The following is a 19,641-nucleotide window of genomic DNA, read 5'->3' as shown; positions in this document are numbered from 1 at the left end:
TTTATACCAAAGTATAGCTACTTCCTGCATGGAAGAAAGAGCATCCTGTGCTCTCTTCCTTTTCCAGGGAATACATTCAGCCAAGGACAATCATAATTTCATAGATTTCATGGATTTTTTGACCCACAATCATTTGGAAATCATGCCTTGCAGGGAACGAGTACTGAAATCAGTGGGAATTCTATATAAAAAGTAATACTAGCATTCAAACCAAGGGACAGAAAATCTTATCTTCTGCAGCCTTCTCGTAGTTTATATATTATTTAGATTCACAGAACAGGTGTGATATATCTCCAGGGTCCTTTAAGGTTCTTCTCTCCACATATGCAATTATTTGTAGTACAATGGAAACAGTTATTACATTGGAGAGCAGGGCTTTTAAGCCCACCCCAGAGAATGTACTATACATGTTTTTCCTAGCCTCCTCTGAATACCAACCTTAATTATCTGATTCATGAGCATAGGAAGACTGAAAATTTAGGACTAGTGTACAAGGTGAAAGACTGTAATTTACCACTTGGTAGTTAAATAAGCCCAGATATTTGTAGAACTATAGCCATACTAAACCAAACAATTCCTGTGCCTATGGATACAACCTTGTGACATATAGTATAAATCATTCTCCAGAGTGAAAGATTACACTTTTTGCCTCATCGTATCTGAACTTAGAATAACCTTTTATTTGTATCTACTCATCTTTTCCTAGATGAGAGATACTGTCATGTTCTCTCTGATCTACAGCTTGGTTTTTCTCACCCTAACTCTTCTCGGAAGGATATATTGTCTTCTTCAAAGTGTCTCAATGTTTCCTTTCTAGGCTCTGAATTATATACTAATAGTATTGAAAATGTTTTTGAGTACTGTGTGGAGAGGTACTTATAATCAATCCATCATCAAGATGGTAGATCTTAAACCTAGTATTTATGGGAAGCATTATTTCTTTCTGCGTGGTCTTGATTCTACTCAGAAGTATGCTGTTGTAACCCAGGAGTAACTTAATTGACATAATCTGTGGTGTGAAAACAGTAAAAATCAAATTAGAACCAGAGTCATTGTATTTGAAACACAGTTCAAACAATCAAGCAGCTTTTTCAGTCAACTGGATAGCCTGAAGTGGGAAGAGTATAAAAGAAAAAAGAACAGACCAATATTACATTCTTGCTTCTTCAACATCGTAAAGCTATCCTGGGATTTTCAGAAAACTCCACCATCAAAAAAGCCTGTAGACATACAATACTAAACAATGCCATTGTGAGCATGGTGATAAAACAGGAATGTTATTAGTGGGGTCTGCTAAAGACAAAAGATGGCAGAGACAGATTATTTCCTGAGGGATAAAAATAATGAGCTCATAAATACATCTTCTGAAGCTAGGCAGCTCTCTAAAATTTAGGAGTATAAATTGTATTCCCAGGATGGCTCAGGCAGACAGGCAGCTATTGACTCTTTTCTGGGTAAGATTGAAATGCCACAAGTTACTAGGTTGTAGAGAGAAATTATTGAGTCTCTTGTAGCTCCTGAAGAAATTGCCAAGACCCTTGCTAATATACTAAATGAACAGTGAAGTGCCCAAGCCTAGACAGGTTAAAAACATTTTTTCCATTTGCTGGCTTTGTAATTATATTTTTGCCATTTAAAACCTATTATAGAGGAACCCTGGTTCATGTTAATCTATAAAAAAAAAATTCTCTTTCTTGAAACCAAATTATGTGGCATTTATTAAAGGGTACATACTATTTCAGTAGTATCAATATTACTCAGAAACAAGGGTAGCAATTTCCTTTCATGCAGAATATATTTTGACTAAGTTTAATGACATTAGCAGTTTGATACTTTGCAGTATGTCAAAACATACAACATGGTTTATCTGTGCTAATAATAATACATTTTCAAAAGGTCAAATCCTGATTCCTCACAGAAACTGTAAAAAATGGCTTTGTGTTTGTAGAAGGAAAGGAATTGTTCCGTTTCACCCAGCTGCAAAATGCCAGCAGAACCATACACTACAGCTGTATCTACAGCAGAACCATACAGCTACTACAGCTGTATCCCTACTCTCTCCTCTGATGTGGGAGTCTGTCAAGAAAGGCTGGCATAGTCTGGGATCTTCCGGCTATATTACATCAAAAACCAGACCTCTTAGTCTGCCCAAGTCCTATGTGGAACTTAATGTGTGACAAGGCCCAAAAATGAGAAGAGGGAAGACCAAATTTAAAAAGCTGTGAGAATCACATTCCCTTAGCATACATAAGTCTTTCAATCACATTGGTTATACATTTCTTAGTTATGATATAAATGATTTTCAGTAAGAGAAATGAGAGAAAGCCAAATTCATCTGTGATCAAAGTAAATTTGGGACTAACCCGAGCAGCATTGCTTGATACAAGGGATATTTGACACATATTCCACAATTCCCTATTCAATGACACAAAAAGGGAGTAGATACACCCTGTGGCCTGGGCACTGACACATGTGGAACCCCCCCCCCAGCACTTTACCGAACGAGGAAGCATGTTAGTTCAACCTGGCTCCCCAGCGTCTCTATAGACTGAGTGCTTCAGCAGGGCTTTTTGGCACTTTTATCTAATAGCTGTTTCAATCAGCTATTAAATAAAAGTGCCAAAAAGCCCTGCTGAAGTGTGCAATCTATACAGATGTTGGGCAAGCTGGGTCAAAATAACATGATGCCTCTTCTGGGCATGCATTGCACTCAGTGCGGAGGGGTGCCGAGCTGAAAGTAAAGTACATCTGTAAGCAGCCAAAAAAGATGCCCCCTGCAGTAAATCACTAGTTTGAGGATCCAGGACTGTTCTGAAGGCTCCTGGATTTGAACTGGAGTAGTTTCTGCATGATATGGAGATTCATATACTTGTTTTTACTCAGCACTTTCCATCTGTGCTGAACAGAGGACAGAGTGCTTCTCAGTTATGCTGCTTCTTTACAGAGGACATCCTCAGAACTGAATGCCCACTATACTTTTGCCTTTTAATATCACGTTGTAACATTAGATGCCTAATTTGCCCATTCATACACATTCCTCTGTGTCTGATTTAATAATATACACTGTTCTGACTCTAGATTTAAATACTATCCCAGTCCTCACACACAAAATCCTAAAACTGCTGTGCTAGAAAGTTCAAGTGCCAATGAGAAGGTAGTTATGGTTCCCTTTTCTCTGCTTCTGGAATAACACTTTGAAAGGCCCCTGTATGTAAGAGCATTTGCCCAGACTGGTTCCTATACTCCCTTCACAATTTACTCCCACACATGAAACAGTTCTTCCACTTCCATGTCTGAACCAGCTCCTGTTCTTTGGGTGGGTGGTAGCAGTATTATTCTCATTCCACAAACCAGGTCCCTACATAGGCATATATAGTTCCTCAGCCCCCAGTGAGATTACACTAAACAGGTTTGCAGTTCAGTATCAATACATGTAATATAATAAACAGCAAAAGCAATACTGGAAAACAGCACATCTAGGAAAGACCTAAAGGAAGAAGTAGAACAACATTCAAGATCACTGTCCAGTGTGGTTGCTAAAAAAACATTATTGCTTTCCTTTGATGTGCTTCTGTATGTGGTGGCATGTATTTCAGTTGCCCATAGTTTCAGAAGGAACTACTAATCTGGCAAAAGTAGATAACAAGGTAACATTCTAGGACTGAAATATATAAAAAGAGACTGAAACAGATAAATATCGTCTAGAAAAGAGATAATTCAGGATGAGCATGATTGCTATCTGTTAAGCAATATACATCAAGAGAGAGAGAGAGGTAATTAGCCATGTTAGTCAGAAGTCAGACAGAAGGCAGGGCAGGGTGCCAATTTAAAGGATGGTGTCACACGTTCAGCTTAACACTTACTAAGTGCAGCGAAAACATGAGCAAGCATGTTCAAACAGCTTAGTACATGTTAAGTGCCATTGTGGCATTGCAAAGTTGCTTTCTTTCAGGCAAGGATTATCTAACATATTAACTTTAATGCATACTAACTTCAGTACATCACAACAGTCCAGTGATTTGCAACCATTGCAAGTTAATGTGTGCCTATACCTAGAAACTAATCAGAGGCATCACCTATAAAAGTATATGGACTCCAAGGTGCCACCCTGCCTTCTGTGTATATAGTCTCAGAAGATAGAAGAACAAGAAGAATTGGTTTGAAACAAAGGAAAGAAGTATTTAAGCTAGATAGATTTTAGGAAAACATTAAGAGCAATGGACCCATTTAAGCTAGATAGATTTTAGGAGAATATTAAAAGAAATGGGCCCATTCTTCCTGCTTCTATTGAAACTAATGGCAAAAATCTCATGGACTTCAATAAGCATAGCTAGATAATGGAGTAGATGAACAAGCTTGAGGGTCATGGCCTCATCCTTGCTGAGCTGCTATACTGGAGTGGAAATGAAATTGGGCACAGTACAATAACTAATTGTAAACATGCATGGAACCAGACAGGATTACTTGCAGGGTCTGTCAGGGCCTCTCCATGTGTCAGAATTTATTTTAGTTGTTTGCTTTTGTATTACTCACCTGAAAGGAGCGGAATGCCATTAGTAGCTGTAGATTCTCCTGGGTGTTTATATTCTTCTTTTTGTAGGATAACAGAAGCCATTCTTGCACTTTTGCTATCTAGTTTAACAACAAAATTAGTTGTTATCTAATCTAAATATTTTTGTTATTAGAGGGAAAATTGGTAATAACCCTTATAGTTAGCTTGCCTAATGCTTTTTAGTTTTAAAGAATTCCCATGACCTTTTTTTGAGCTTTAATACCTCCATTGTTTACAATAAGCCTTTGAAATCTGGCCTGGGGACTTGAATTCTCCAGTTAAATTCCATTCAGGTTGCCTTTGGAAAGGCAAACCTTTTTCCCTTCTCTGGTCTGTGCAACTCCTGGAAATGGTGGCCACCTGCCAAAATAACTGAACATGAGACTTCTAATCCAGGGGTGGGCAAAATGTGGCCCGTGGGCTGAATGCAGCCCGCTACGCCATTCTATCCGACCTGCAGAGCCACTATAAAATTTAGAAAATGAATATTTATCTGCCCCTGACTGCCTGTCATGCAGCCCTCGATGGCTTGCCAAAACTCAGTAAGCGGCCCTCCGCCCAAAATAATTGCTCGTCCCTGTTCTAATCTAAGGTCAGGCCCGCACAACTGCCCAAGCAGCACTAGTAGCACTGTATGCTGGGAGTCCAGGGAGCAACTAACCTCTCTGGAGTCGGGGGACAAAGGCCCAAGCTTCTCTCCAACAGTCCCTCCTTTGAACCTGTCTCCTTTTCTGGGACTGCAAAATCGGAAACAAGCACCCCTCCAGCTCCCAAAAAGATATGACGAAAGATGAGCTTGGGTCTGGACCCAACACCTGACTTCCACGCTCACTCATCCACACCATGCCAGGAGGACAAAAGCATACTTTAGCTCAGGAGTGGCTAGCCTGGGGCGCACAGGCCACAGGTGGCACAGACAGCCTCTGCATGTGGCAGATGGGGAAGAGAGCAAGCAGCACAGTGGCAGAGAGGGTAGGGAGCAGTCAGCATAGCAAGGGAAGGGAATCAGAATGGCATGCAGGGAGATGTGGAGCTTAATTTGTGGCATGCCTGCCAAAAAGGGTGGTTCCCCACTGCTCTAGCTATCAATTAATATTTTTAGTTCTGTAGTAAGATGCTGCAATATAATGCTCGGTGGCAATGCTGAAAGATCAGAGCTCAACCATACCAGTGATGTGCTCCAGGGTAAAGGGATGTTTCAGGTCTACATAACAAAATGTTGTTGTTAACTTCCTTTCCTTTAAAATAACTTGCAATTTAAAATTAAACCCTGTTAAAGAATGTTAAGTTACAAAGTCACCCTTAGACGTTAGGAAATGCCACAGTGCATAAGGCTGTTTATTTACTCTAAAAATGGTAAAGTGTCTAGACTAGAGAGTAAGGCCTGGAATAGCCATCTGGTTAAGGCAGAAGACTGCTCACAAGGTTTTCTTCTAACCCTGACTTTGTTCCAGGGTTCCTATGTATGCTACCAGCCCTAAAGTCTGCATTTTGTCAGGAATCTGCTAACTGTTTGCTTCATTTTCTGTACGGTCTGATCTGCTGAAGTCCCAAGCACTCATAGCAACAGCAACTACCATCAATGGCAGCTGTGGATGTTCAGCACTGCTGGCAGGAGGGCTCTGTCATAGGAAGAAATGAGAGGAAAGTTGAGGGCTCGAGGTCCTGATTTCTAATGTGGCTTTGCCACTGATTCATTTGCTAAGTCTCTGTCTCAGTGTCCCCATCTTTAAAAATGGTAATACTAATAGCTGCACATATGAAGACAAGTTCATTAATATTTGTGAGGCACCCAGATGCTACAGTGGGAACTGCCCTAGAAAAGTCCCAAGGAAATTTAAGATAGCTGTATTTGATGTAGGCTTTGGGTGGTGTGTAATAATTAAGGTAAAAGCCACGAACTGAATTAAGATAACAATTCTGAACAGTTGCTTCAGTCCCTTAATACAACCCAGCCTATGCACTAAGTAGGCTGTGATAATGTCATTGAAGACTGTATCACAAAATATTCACACAAGTCAGAGGCAACCACAAATGTGGTATTTTCTAACATGGGTGCACTTGATTTTGCAACTTTAACATGCTTTAATGTAGGTCGTTCCAGTAATGTAACTAAAGCAGGGCAACCCAGGCAACAGCCCCAGGTGCCAACTTTCGGGTGATGGGAGTGCAGAAAAATAACAGCCGCCGCTGCCACTGGCTAGCCATATCACCAGCACCCAGGCACCAAGCAACCCAGTTAACCCTCTTGGTTGTTGATGTAATATGATGTTCTATAAGTATAACTAATCAAAACAAGTTCCTCAGTAATAAAAACTATATTCTAGAGGCAAAGCAGTAATGAGAAGCTTAAAAATTTTTTTCTGATTATATCCAAAACAAAATCTGAAAAACTCATAGTGAGGGAATTGATCTGTTTAAGAATAAATACAAAATATTGTTAAACTACCAAAGAAGCTTGTGGAGGGTTCTATATTAAAAAATAGCAGGTTATGATTCAAATGGTATAAAATTTACTCTTATGTCCTTAAGCATATACATATATGCCTCACATTTATGAATAAAAATATAGAAAACTAAACTAAATGGTTTAATAGCTTAAGTTTACCTGCTAAGTCCTGAGTTCATGTGAGGCATTTTACAAAAAAGACAGGACCTGACTCAGGTTCCAGCAAGAAATAAAAAAATAAAGTCATTTACAAATGGTTTGGTTGAAAATATATTCCTTTGGAATTTATTAGATCACCCATGTCCTCTGCTACAGATTTAGTATCTTAAACAACTGTTGTGCTTATTCATTTTTTAAAAATCTTTCCATTTGCCTTTAAATAGAAACATTTTCCAGGCAGGCTCTTTTCCTCCTGTTCAGTTATGACTACAATTAGACTCCTAGGCTAGGGACAGACATTACATATAAACCAGTAGGAGTGATTGGAAACTGGTTTAAACCTGTAACAGAAGTTCAGTTCACATAGACTGGTTTCAAAATGGCCAAACCAGCTTAACATAGACCTGGACGGATGTAGTATCAGACTTAACTGATTTAAGTTCAAACAGTCTTTTGAACTTCTGTTCCAGATCCCCTCCTGACCAAAGGTAGGTCTCAGTCCTCCGGCATCCCAGGATGTATTGCAGCCCCCCACTAACCCCTCCCCTTACAGATCCTGCAGGCTAGCCTCTGCCCCAGCATATTTGCTCCAGCAGTCCAGCAGCCCTTCCCCTGGCTCTCATAGAGCTGAGGCAGCCTCCCCAGCTCCACCAGCAGCACCACAGGGGTGGGCAAGGGGGGAATGGGCCCCCACCCCAACCCACAGTGAGGAGGTGGGGGCTGTTACCCGCCCCAGCGCAGCTCCACCAGGCTGCAAATGCTTCAGCCCCACCTCCTTACCAGCCCCGCACCGGTCAGCCATGGGGGGATGGGTAGGGGTGGGGAATGGACTTCCCCCCACCCACTATGCAAACACCAGCTGCAGGAGCAGGGTGGGGGGGTCACCCTGCCACACATCCCCCCCACAGCTGAAGGGGGGAGACAGGAGGCTGATGAGGGGGCAGGGCTGGGGTGTTTGTAGCCTGGTGAGCTGGGAGGCACGTGCAGAAGCTCCCCATCTTCTGGCCTTGACTAGTGTGGGCATCTGCCGGCCTTGGCCAACTGAGGAGTGAACAAGTATTCTGTTCATTAACAGTCCAATCTACACAGCTTAGAGAAAGCTGCATAGATTGAATCAATTCTGCCTAGGGCTTTTTGACTGTCTGTACTTAGCCCTAGAGTGTTCCTTTATTATGGAAATGGCTGGCAACCACAGAGTTATGGTGACTGAAGGCATGTATTTATATTATCATTATTTTGTTATTTGCATGGCTAAATTCTGACTTTGCTCAGCTCTGGAGTACTAAGAGAGTGCTGAGCTATCAGACAGCAAATGAGTACTGATATTCTAGTCATTATGCCAGCTGTGGGCAGGTGCTGGCCAAAGATATCAGGGAAAACTGTGTAAAGAAGCAAGCTCAGAAACACTCCTTACATGTTGTGAGGGGAACAGTATGTGTTCCCCTCACTTCTTATTTCTAGGTTCTGGTAGTTGCACAGACAAAAGAAAGGTGGCTGGATATTATGTTGGCTACCCAGAACCCTAGTTTGCAATGGAGTGAAAGGTCTATATCTGGCTTTCTCCTGTGCAAGTTGTTAGAGGGAAGTAGATCCCTGTACTGCTGCTATCATAAATGAATACACAAGGGAGCATCCAAAATTTAGCCCATCATATTGACGATTCTTTTTAGAAGGAATCGTTTTGGTCTGTGAACTGAGACAAATTATTTTGTAGGAAAATAAGTGCAGTTTTAAACATTCAGAATGTAAAAAGGTGATGACGTAACAACACTGAAAAGAAATGTCATCTCTGGTAAATTCAGCACTGGTGTAGGAGGACATAAATCAGTTGATCTCTGGGATTCATACTTCATTACTTACTGGTATGTTTTTTATTTTCTTGAAATACTTTGAAGGTAACAACAATGACTGTAAGCACAAAAACTAGTGGAAGAAGAACAAACCAAAGGATCTTCAGTGGACACATAGGATCTGTTTATAAAATGAAGAGATAAAATAAAATAAAGTAAGAAATGAATAGTTTGCTTCCATCCATCAATCTATCTAGGTTTTTGTACCCTATACATCACCATGGAATCACAGTCTTACAATTTAAAAGAAAAACCAAAAGGCTTTACCTCTCCCATCCCTTTTCCTCCACCCCCACCAATCACCAGCAGGTAGGGTTGTCTAGAATTTAGCTTCATCTTCATTTGTACACATCTGAAATGGTTAGGTGAAGTATGTGAATTAACAACTCATCTCACTTGGATAATTTTTTATATGTGACTTTTTTTTTTGTCAGGGATCTGTATGCGTCTTCATTAATTACTTGGAAGATAGAATTGAGTGTACATTTAATAAATTTGCAGATGACAGCAAGCTGCTAGGGTAGAGGACAGTTTGGAAGAAAGGATTAGGGTTCAAAATGATCTTGATATATTGGAGAAATGGTCTGAAATTAATCAGGTGAAATTCAATAAGGACAGAATACTGCATTCAGGATAGAAAAATCAAAAGTACAAATATAAACCAGGAAATAACTAGCTGGGCTGCAGTATTGCAGGAAAAGACCTGAGGGTTATAGCAAGCAGCAAACTGATTATGACTCAACAGTGTGCTAGTATTCCAAAAAAAAAAAAGCCCATAGCATACTGGCATACTGGGCTGCATTAACAGGTTCATCCATATCACAGTAAGTGATTCTTCCACTCTGTTCAGCACCGGGGAAGCCTCATCTGGAATATTGTGTCCAATTGTGGGCCCCTCACTTCAAGAAAAACATGGGCAATTTGGAAAGTCCAGAAAGCAACAAAAATAATTGTCAAGAAAATATGACTTACAAGGAAAGGTCAGAAGAACTGGGGTTATTTAGTCTGGAGAAGTGAGACTGAGTGGTGGGGATTTGATAACAGATTTTCAAATATAGAAATATATGTTACAAATATGCTTTGTGTCCACAGGGGACAGGATAACAGTCTCAAATACACCAAGGGAAATATAAGTTATGTATTAGGAATAACTTTCAAAATATGAAGATGGCTAGGTATTAAACCGATTAACTTGAGAGTTGTGGAATCTCCATAATAACTGGAAACTTTTAAGTGTTTGTATATTAGGCAAACACTTGACTGGGCTAGTTTAGACTGAAATGATCCTGTCTTGAGCAGTGAGTTGGACTAGATGATCTCCTGAGGTCCCTTTGCAGCTCCATTTCCCAGGATTCTGTATCAACAGTTGTATGTAGCAGGAAGGCTTATAACAACAAAGGATTATATATTATGACAGAAAAATAGAAGGAACTTGCCCAGTGTGAAACACGTATCTTTGCTAATATCCACAGCCTGATGATCCCTCAGCATACGCTGGAGGAGATAACATTCTGTATATAGAAATCCTCTTACTTAGGAAAATGGGAAGAGAGTCCAACTTCACGACCCATCCCCTAAGGAAACCCTTTTGCTGTCGTTTTATATGGAAAATAAAACCTTCATGGGAAATTGGACACAAGTCAGGCTGAGGCAGTTGTCTGTGGTAACATCTACTGAAAAAACCCACCAGAATTTTGTATAGAATTATGTAGATTATTAAAGCTTAGAGCTATAGAATTGTAGTTACATTAAGTTCCTCTAGGCCCCTCCTAGAGCAGGTGGCAACATAGTGCCTTTAGGTAGCTCCTACTAAGACATCTACCCTTGAGAGAGAACTTCATAGTCACTCGTATCCTTCCCTTTGCAAAAGGCAGTTTCTGAGACTGTCACACCTGCCTACCATACTTGGTTTATTTATTAGGTTTTATTCTTCTAGTGCTTATCCAGAACTCTAAGTGTGTCCCAGGCTTTTGGCCTTTGTAAACAGTAGGAAGAAAAAGAGTTGTTTTTTTTTTAACTTGAGTTAGCTAACTTAACTAATTCAGTATAAATCCTAGTTAAGAGAAAGTGGTTTGTAGTGTTCACACAAGTTATCACAATAAATTAAAATCTAGACTCTATTATATTTTTAACCTGATAATTCTTGTAAAAACTATGAACCGTGTTCTGTATGTTAGGGCTCTATTTCAAATTAGCTGAGCTAAGAACCTATGTACTTGTCCTCCTGAAGACACAGGCTAAAATACAGAAGTTAAAACTGAGAATTTTCAGTATATAAATAAAAAAAATGATAAATTAATACAGTTTCCCAGTTGCAAATACTACATGTGGGGGTGGGGCAATAGGCATGGTAGGCAATCAGCCAGGAGAACTCTTTAAAGGACCACATAGCACAAAGAAAGACTAAAAAAAATTGCCAAGCTGTCTGCTGGAAAGAGACAATTAGCTGAGCTAAAGATTTTTTCCTTACTCATATAGTACTAAGAATATTAGTGGGACAATGTAACAGGGCACTAAGAAAAGTCAGACCTATGGCCCAGTACTTCTTCCATTAAAGTGGATAGGAATTCTAAAATTTACTTCAAAGGCTGAAGGATTATACCAATTAATCTGGCAAACAAACAAAACCCCCCAAAAAACAAAATTAATTTTTGTTAAAGACAAATTCAATAAATTAACAATAAAAAAAAAATGTTAAATTCACAGATGTTAGTTTTCTTGGATTATTTCCAGAAAATATAAGGCAACACTGTTGGAGCAGACCATCTAAAAGCCTTGTTTGCCAAGCAAGGATGGTCTTTCACTAGTTTAATCAAAATTGCACTGGATTCTTGGGGTGATTCTTTCAAGTAGTTGCTTACGGCATGAATTGCCTGCTGGAAGCTTTTCTTCCTTAGTGCAAGGTTCACATTATTTCCAAGTTTGATTTCCCCGCTGATTCCATTTTCATAACTTACTTTCCATGAAAGATGTTAGTTTCAGTGAAATATTTATACAGTCATTCTGGTCTTCCATCATTGCTGTTATACATGAGTAATATATGTTTTCATCTGTTGTGTTTCCTCTTCTGCTTGTAGACTTTTTAATTTGGACTTCCAGTATATAGTAAGTGTTAAATTCTTCACTCTCTTCATTCTCATGAGCCACAGTGAAATTGAAATGTTTATAGAAAAAAATAAAATCTTTTGCTTTCATTTCTAATGATCCATTCACTCTTGAAACTACAAATAAATAAAGAACGTTAAGATATGCTATGTGCTACACAATACTAAAAAAAGAAATACAGAAAAACTCTACTAAGTCTCATTCCTGTAAGCAAACAGTGAGATACATCATTATTGACAAGGAGTAAAATGAACAGAAAGATGTCACATTAGATATTCTAAAGGGATCTGAGAGATACTGATATTTCTAGTCAAAATGTATTTGACCTGAAAATGACAGTGAATTTGTTGTTGTTTTATCTACCAGCTTCAAGGTGATCATTTTCTGTGTTTGGTGGTTGGGGGCATGTGTACACAAGTGCCTGTTTGTTTCTGTCCGTCACTGTCAGGAATAGCACAGACCAAGAATCACTTCAGAAAAAAACAGGTAGGATACTCATAGAAAGTTGAGCTGGATATGACATATAAGGTCGTTTGGTTTCATAATTTCATAGTTTATAGGGTGGGAAGGGACCTGAACAGATCATCAAGTCCGACCCCCTGCCCTGGGCAGGAACAAGTGCTGGAATCATAATACCCCCAGCCATATATCTATCCAGGTGTTTATACATGTGCTCTGGCAAAGGCTTGGGGTGGGGGAGGTGGCACTTTAATTAGAGCGGCTCGGAGAGATGCTCCAATTGAAGTGCCCAGAGCATTGTGTATCAGCATCCCCACACTGAAAAATGGCAGCAGGGACACTTTAACTGAAGCTCGTCAAACAAGCTTTAGTTAAAGAGCCCCTGCCACCTTTAATGCCTCATGCCTCCTGCAGCTGGGAGGGTATGGCAACTGCCTACAGGTGGTGGCAGTGGTGGCAGAAAGGGGACATGGCAGCAGTGAGTGGGGACCGCCTGCAGCTTGGGGGGTTGTTAGCAAGCAACGAGCAGTGATCAGCGACCGCCCGCAGATGCCACCAACAGCATCAGCGGGGGAGGGAGAGGGGTAGTGAGTGGCAACTGGCCACAGACGCTGACAGCAGGAGCGGCCAATCTCAGGGGGGCACAGCCAATCTCAGGGGGTGCACATGTACCTGTGTGCACCCCCTACGCTTCGCCAATGCCTGCTGCCATTTCTCAGTGCAGGGACACTGATACATGTAATGCTGGAGTCTGCTGGAGCGTGGTAATTACCACACTGTAATTAGTGTGTGTCAGAGCAGCCTCAATGAATGTGTAGAGCACCCATATACATTCCCATTTCAGACTACTTCCTGCCCATTTCAGACTATTTCCCAGAGTCTCATCCAATTTTAAATTACTCAAGTTATGGCTCTTCCACTCTGCCAACAAATTACATTTGTATACATCTGTCAAAATCAATAGGATTGCACAGGTGTAATTGAGAGCAGAGCTTTTCCATTTTTTTTTCTCCATACCTGTACAGGTAACTATAGAATGTTACGATTTCTTAGACTTTACATTTGTTTAGTCAGTGTTCTGTTTTGATTATTGGACATATAACTCATTTTAGAAAGACAAAGCTTGGGTGTGTCCTCTCTCCTGGCAGTACCCAGAAGCAGTGGAGGCATGCTAATGTGGGAAAGCTATGCCTTATCCAGTCTCAGTGCCATTTTTGGTACTATACACCCAGGGATATTACAAACTAGAACCACAACAATGTGCACTTTGGTTCCACTTCTCTCTATTCTAACCACAGCCTATCCTTACTAATCATTATTTGTTTTATTATCCTATCTTCTAATGCACTCTTCAGACATTTGGAGCAAAATTCTGTTACCCCTTGCACACCTAGATCGTACTTACCTGGCCATGTGACTGGCATTTTTGACACTTACACATGGTTTACAATTCTATTTGCCTAGCAGTATGAATGTGTAAGTACCTACACATTGTAACAGGGGGCCAGCCCAGGGCCGGGTCTCATGTCAGCCCACCCACCTGTCTAGGGCAGTCTGCCCCATCTTGCCTGCCACAACTTGATGTTCTCTGATATAATAAGTGGGAGGCTGCCCATAATTGCCCTGATGCCAAGGGGTACCTCCCCTACACTGTGGCCCATGCCTCATAGATGGCATCCAGATTATTATTGCTCCCCAGCTTCAGTCCACTGTTGAGTCTGTTACACACTCACTCTGCCCCCCTCTCACAGGGGCATCTCACACTCTGCCCCTCACTGGGCCACTCAACTGCCCTGCTCCCTTGAGTAACCACCTTTGGGCCATCAGGCTTCACTACTCTCACTGTGACACAGCACATGCAGCACCTTCAGTTTGCTCATGCTCCGCTACTCTATGTGGCCTTGTCCTTGTGCCAAATACTGGGCTGCTTCTGCTCCTAGCCCCTCACTGGGCAACTTGTTCCTGTTCTCACTCATGAGGGTTGGCCCATGTACTGCCTTTCAAGCTGCCTTTGCAGCTCTACTCAGTACACCCCTGGTGCAGCCCTTCAGGCTACCCTCAGCAGCCCTACTCAGCACCACACATGCACAGTCCTTCAAGTGCCTTTATGCACCCTACTCTGTACAGGCCCTCACATCAATACTACCCCCTCTGGGGCCTCCAGGGTCTTACACCCCTGCTGGGCTCAAGTGCTGCTTTATAAGCGTGTCTGCCCCCATGCTTTCACAATCACCCACTAGATGGTGGGGGCTGGGGTTAAGGCACCCCTACCCACCTTTCACTGGGCAGGTAACTGGCCTGGAATTTATTGGGGGCTATCCCACCACAGACAGACCCACCAGGCTACCCTTTCCTGGCACGGGAAGGTCATACCCAGAACCAAGAGCCTCCTGCCATCCCCATAGTTCCTGCCCTTACCTCCAAGATGTTCTGGGAGCAGCTCAGCCAGATGTTATTTCCTTGCCTGCCAGCATCAAACTGCTGCCTCCAGCCCTGAGAGCTGGGCTCAAAAATGGCCGCCCTCATCAAGAACCTGGTGGCTGCCTGGGTCCAACACTTAAAGTGGCAGGGACCAAAGTGTGCTGCCACACACATATGTTGTGCATATGCAGTAGTCTGAGCACTGGCCAGGCAGGTACATGTCTATATTTGTGTGTAACTAAACAAAAGTCTTGGAAAAAATTAAGAGGAGGAGGACCCCCTGTTTTCAGCACCAAGAGCTAAGTGGCTAGGACACTCGTAAAGGAAGCAGAGCGCATGAGTTCTAGGAGACCTGAGCTCTAGGCCCCCCTCATCCGGAGGGAAGTTTGAATCTCTGTTTTCCTACAGAGTGCTCTAACCACCAGGCCATAGGCTAGGCACTACCCAACACCCTCTTTTTGAAACTTGAGTCACCATATATTGCATTTAATAGTCTTTGGATTAAATGTGTGGGGAGTAGTGGGGAAGTTTTTTCCTCACTAGAAGCAAGGGTCCAGGCTGTTACACAGGAGCTGTTCCACTGCAGCAATCCTAGACACCCATGAGCAGAGTGGTGCTCAACTTATCTAGCCATGCAGGCTGCATGCGTGTCACAGGACTGGTCCACGGGCCAGATGCCATACATGGGGTCAGTCCACAGGCCTGATCCAGCAGCGATTGGAGCAAAGGGTTGATCCATGGGTTCAAGCCAGCACACCCACATGCCAGATCCAGCCACAGAGCAACCCTGGACTCTAGCCCAGCTCCACACACTGGATCTAGCTACAGAGTGACTTTGGATGATGGCCTGACCCCACTTGCCAGTGTAATTCAGCATGTGGGCCTTGTCATCTGGACTGCAGGGCTCACCACAGGTCTGGAAATTTGGCAGCGGGTGAACTGTAGCAGTGTTAATTTCTGCTGCTCTGGGAGCAATTAACACTGCCACTGCTCCCACACCACACCACCAAATTTTTGGACCCTCAGGGAGCCCTCTAGGCTGGATGACATGTCTTGGCCAGATACAGCCTGTGGACCACAGGTTGCGCACCACTGCTCTAATGTTTCTTTTTCCTCTAGGCCCCATAAACCTCCTCCTCTTGGCTACCTAGAGGGGCAGCTATAAAAGCAGAGCCTAGAGCCGAAGTCTCCTGCTTTCTAGGAAAGGTTTAGCTATTGAAACTAAAACAAAATGCTTCTCCCCTCACTAGTCACAGTTTTTTTGTCTAGCTACAATTTAACTACTTGCACACATACATTGTGTGTACTTATGAAGCTGCATAGCCTGCTATGCATGTTCAGTATATACATGCGCATATATACACATATAATAATACAGGGTAACGTCACTGCAAACTGTGTAAGTGCCACAAAGGCCATTTACGTGGCAGCAAACTGTCATTAGCACATACAAGGTAATAGAATTCATCCTCACTCTCATTGTCTTGTTCCACCACAAGAAAAATCTCTTTTGATCAACTATATTCCATTCATCCTGGAATATTATCTATCTGCATGTACAGTTCCATGCCCAAGTAACTGAAATTAATAAGAAAGTCTGTATGAAAGCTATCCCAGAATATAGCCTTTTAAGAATAAATTGAAGATCAGACCAGAAAAGGGAAGATGGGAAGGATGGAAAAGTAAAGAAATATAACATAGTATATTTTAATATAGTATATTTTGTGTGTAGCCTTCTTCCTGGCTGCTGGAATAGGCAAGATCAGAAAAGGCTCCCTGCAGTCTTTCCTCATAACTTCCTACTTCTGCAAAGGAGCCTAATACAAAGCCTGGGGAAGATAATGGAATGCCTTCTTATGGGGTTTGGATAAAATCCCAGCACAGCAAAATCAAGAGTTAGCTCTAAACCTGAATTTTGCACTTATACCCAGGCATAGATTCCATGGCCTGCCTCTGCATCTGAGGGGAGACTTTGGCATTAACTGTGAATTTTGTAGGAAAGCAAGAAAAACCTACTAAGTCTACAAAGCAGAATTCATATGAATCAGAATAAAGCTTTCAACATCTTTTAACTGGCAAAAAAATAATAAATCCTAGTTAGATGTAATTAACTGCATATAAATAATTATTTGTTTTTCTTTGTTCACTTTCTTTACCTTCTGAGTTTACAATACGTTGTTGCTGTTCACTACTGGAGACTTGGCAAACACTTGGAATATTCTGAATATTGGATTGATTAACAAAGGCCTTCAAAAAGACAGTCTGGTTTTTCCTTTTATGTCGAAGGAAGCTTTCATAAGAATTGTTAAAACCACAGAGTGGAAAAGTGATGTTATTTAGTGAACAAGCATCCATGCATGATATAATAATAGTGCTTTCTGTAAAACAAAAAGAAAGACAAAGTTCTATATTGGCGGGCTCCTCATACAGGAAACACATAGTCAAATGAAAGGACAAAAGTAGCTACTCTTTTACCATGATACAGTGAAATGGACAGTTTATCGCATGAGAATTTTAGCCACATATTGAATATATAATACCATGCAAGATTATGCATGCAAAATGCTCTCACATTCTACATATTAGATTTTATTGCTCAGTAATACTAAATCTCTGCTAATACTAACCTGAATTCATAGTTGTATCTAGGCACTCACCTATTTCAGAGCTGTTAAGTTTTTATTGTTTTTTTTTTAAAGATGAAGCCCTTAAGAATGAAGTTTGCTCTGAAACCATCATAGTTATAGTAAGTCATTATGATTATGTAGACAAACAGCTCTAAGCAAATTTAAACCCATCTCCAATGACAATTTTTCCATAAGGTGAGACTATATAAAGTATACCTGAATTCTCCACACTACAGCTTTTGTGTGTTCTAATGCTCATAAAAATTATCTACCATTTTTGTCTCCTATCTTCTCTACTTTTCTCTGGCTTCCTTGTTAAATTTCAATAACTGTTGGTTGTAGACAGCATTACTGTAACTCAAACAAAGATACCATAATATTTTTAAGTAATTAGGGTTTTTTTTCAGTTTTCTTACTCTCTTCAACATTAAATAATTGCTAGAGAGGGATTTCACTTGTATCTTTGGAATACAGTAATCTTAAATTATTTTAAAATCTGAAAATAATTTTAAAGCAAAAGATACTAGGACTGAACACCAATTTCATTCTTAAGAAAGCAAATAATTACTCTCTCTGCTCATGATATCATAACCCATGATCCAGTAGTTCACCTTTCCACTTCTTACATATCCTTTCTTCTTCATGAATAGGAATTTATGCATGCAACCCCCATTAGGGAGGATAGGAATTTAGTGGTAATAAATTCTCATACATAGAGATAATAATAGATCTTTTATATACACCAACGCCCAGACTGCAGTCTGATGGCTTCAATAGGTTATCTGTCCTAGCATCCAGGGAGACTAGCCTAAGAATCAGTGAAGTGAAGGATTTCAGACAGGATAAAGAAATGGCATCCTGAAATAAATGCCAAAGTCAATTACCTTCACTTCTTGGTGACAGTAGATTAGAAAGTAATATATACTCCATAAAAACACAAATGCAGTGATTTATGGACTACTAGACTGTGTACATAAAATACAAGAAAAATAGTATTATAATATAATAAAGAATCAATATTAATCCAAAAGTAGGGGTTGTTTCTTCCCTTAGATTAATCAAGGGTTTTCTTCAAAATGTAAAGAAGGCAGTAATGGCAAAGTGAACTCTTTCAGCCACATTTTGGTTGTCCAAATACATTTCAAGAAAATGGTCTTTGTGCAGAGGATCTCTGTGGGAATGTGTAGGGAGCTGAATGGAATTCTCACTCCTGCCAGAAAAAGGAGAGATGCTCATCATTGTAGTTACTTTGCAGTCACAGCTACAGTTCCCAGGAAATGTAAATAGCCCTTCTGTGCTACATGCCTTTCACATGGCACATGCAGACACAAGTTAATGAAGGTGCTCCACTTTGGAGCACCTTCATCTGAACCCTCATGTAATGAGGGTTCAGATTGTTGCAGGCTCAATCCCTTTTAAAGCACTCTGCAGCCGTGTACTTGTGTTAGGTCACAGCCATAGAGCATTTTCAGGGGCCAAATCAGGCAAAAATTGTCCCTTCTGTCTGCACCTCAGGATTCTGGACATGTAGTTTGGCATCCACTGATTGTGTTGTGAGAGAGTATGTATATCTATCTGTAATCAATTATGAAGTCCATTTCATATTACATGCTCAATCTACAATTAAACTTGCCTGAGTGCAGCCTGCTATGAAGTGGTTTTTGACCATGACCCAAAGAAAAACATATTTATTCTTATAGAAGTTATAAATACATATTAAAATACTGTACATTGGAAGAATATGAATATTGCCTTACCCAGGAAAAGTGCTTGACATTTCATTAAAAGACCACTGGGAAGCTAGCAAGATTGTAATGTAGGGCCAGTCTCAGCTGTCACTGTATTGTGAGCTCAAGTTTATGAAAGCTTATGATCACTATATCTTAGTTAGTCTATAAGGTGCATATCTACCTTGCCTTCTTCCGTGACTTCAGACTAATATTGCTAAATACCTCTGTCTCCTTAGAACAGTGGTTTGTACGGTGGGTGGAATAAGCATCATTACAGCAAGAAAGAAAG

General features: G+C 40.9%; 1 protein-coding gene across 1 annotated transcript in view; it reads right to left on the bottom strand.

Annotated features, from left to right (window-relative positions):
• The window catches only part of TMEM156 (transmembrane protein 156), a 96,860-nt gene that overhangs the window by 8,454 nt on the left and 68,765 nt on the right, over positions 1-19,641 (bottom strand). Inside the window, exons 3-6 of the mRNA XM_014522534.2 lie at positions 17,152-17,373; positions 11,968-12,231; positions 9,021-9,131; positions 4,534-4,632 (exon numbers count right to left, since the gene is read on the bottom strand). Of these exons, the coding sequence (XP_014378020.2) occupies positions 4,534-4,632; positions 9,021-9,131; positions 11,968-12,231; positions 17,152-17,373 (696 nt within the window). The remainder of the gene's footprint in view (positions 1-4,533; positions 4,633-9,020; positions 9,132-11,967; positions 12,232-17,151; positions 17,374-19,641) is intronic.

Source organism: Alligator sinensis, unplaced genomic scaffold, assembly GCF_000455745.1.
Source record: "Alligator sinensis unplaced genomic scaffold, ASM45574v1 scaffold246_1, whole genome shotgun sequence".
In the NCBI taxonomy this organism is placed as follows: Eukaryota; Metazoa; Chordata; order Crocodylia; family Alligatoridae; genus Alligator; species Alligator sinensis.
Note: the sequence above shows the minus strand (reverse complement) of the source record. Positions and strands in the feature narration are given on the sequence as shown.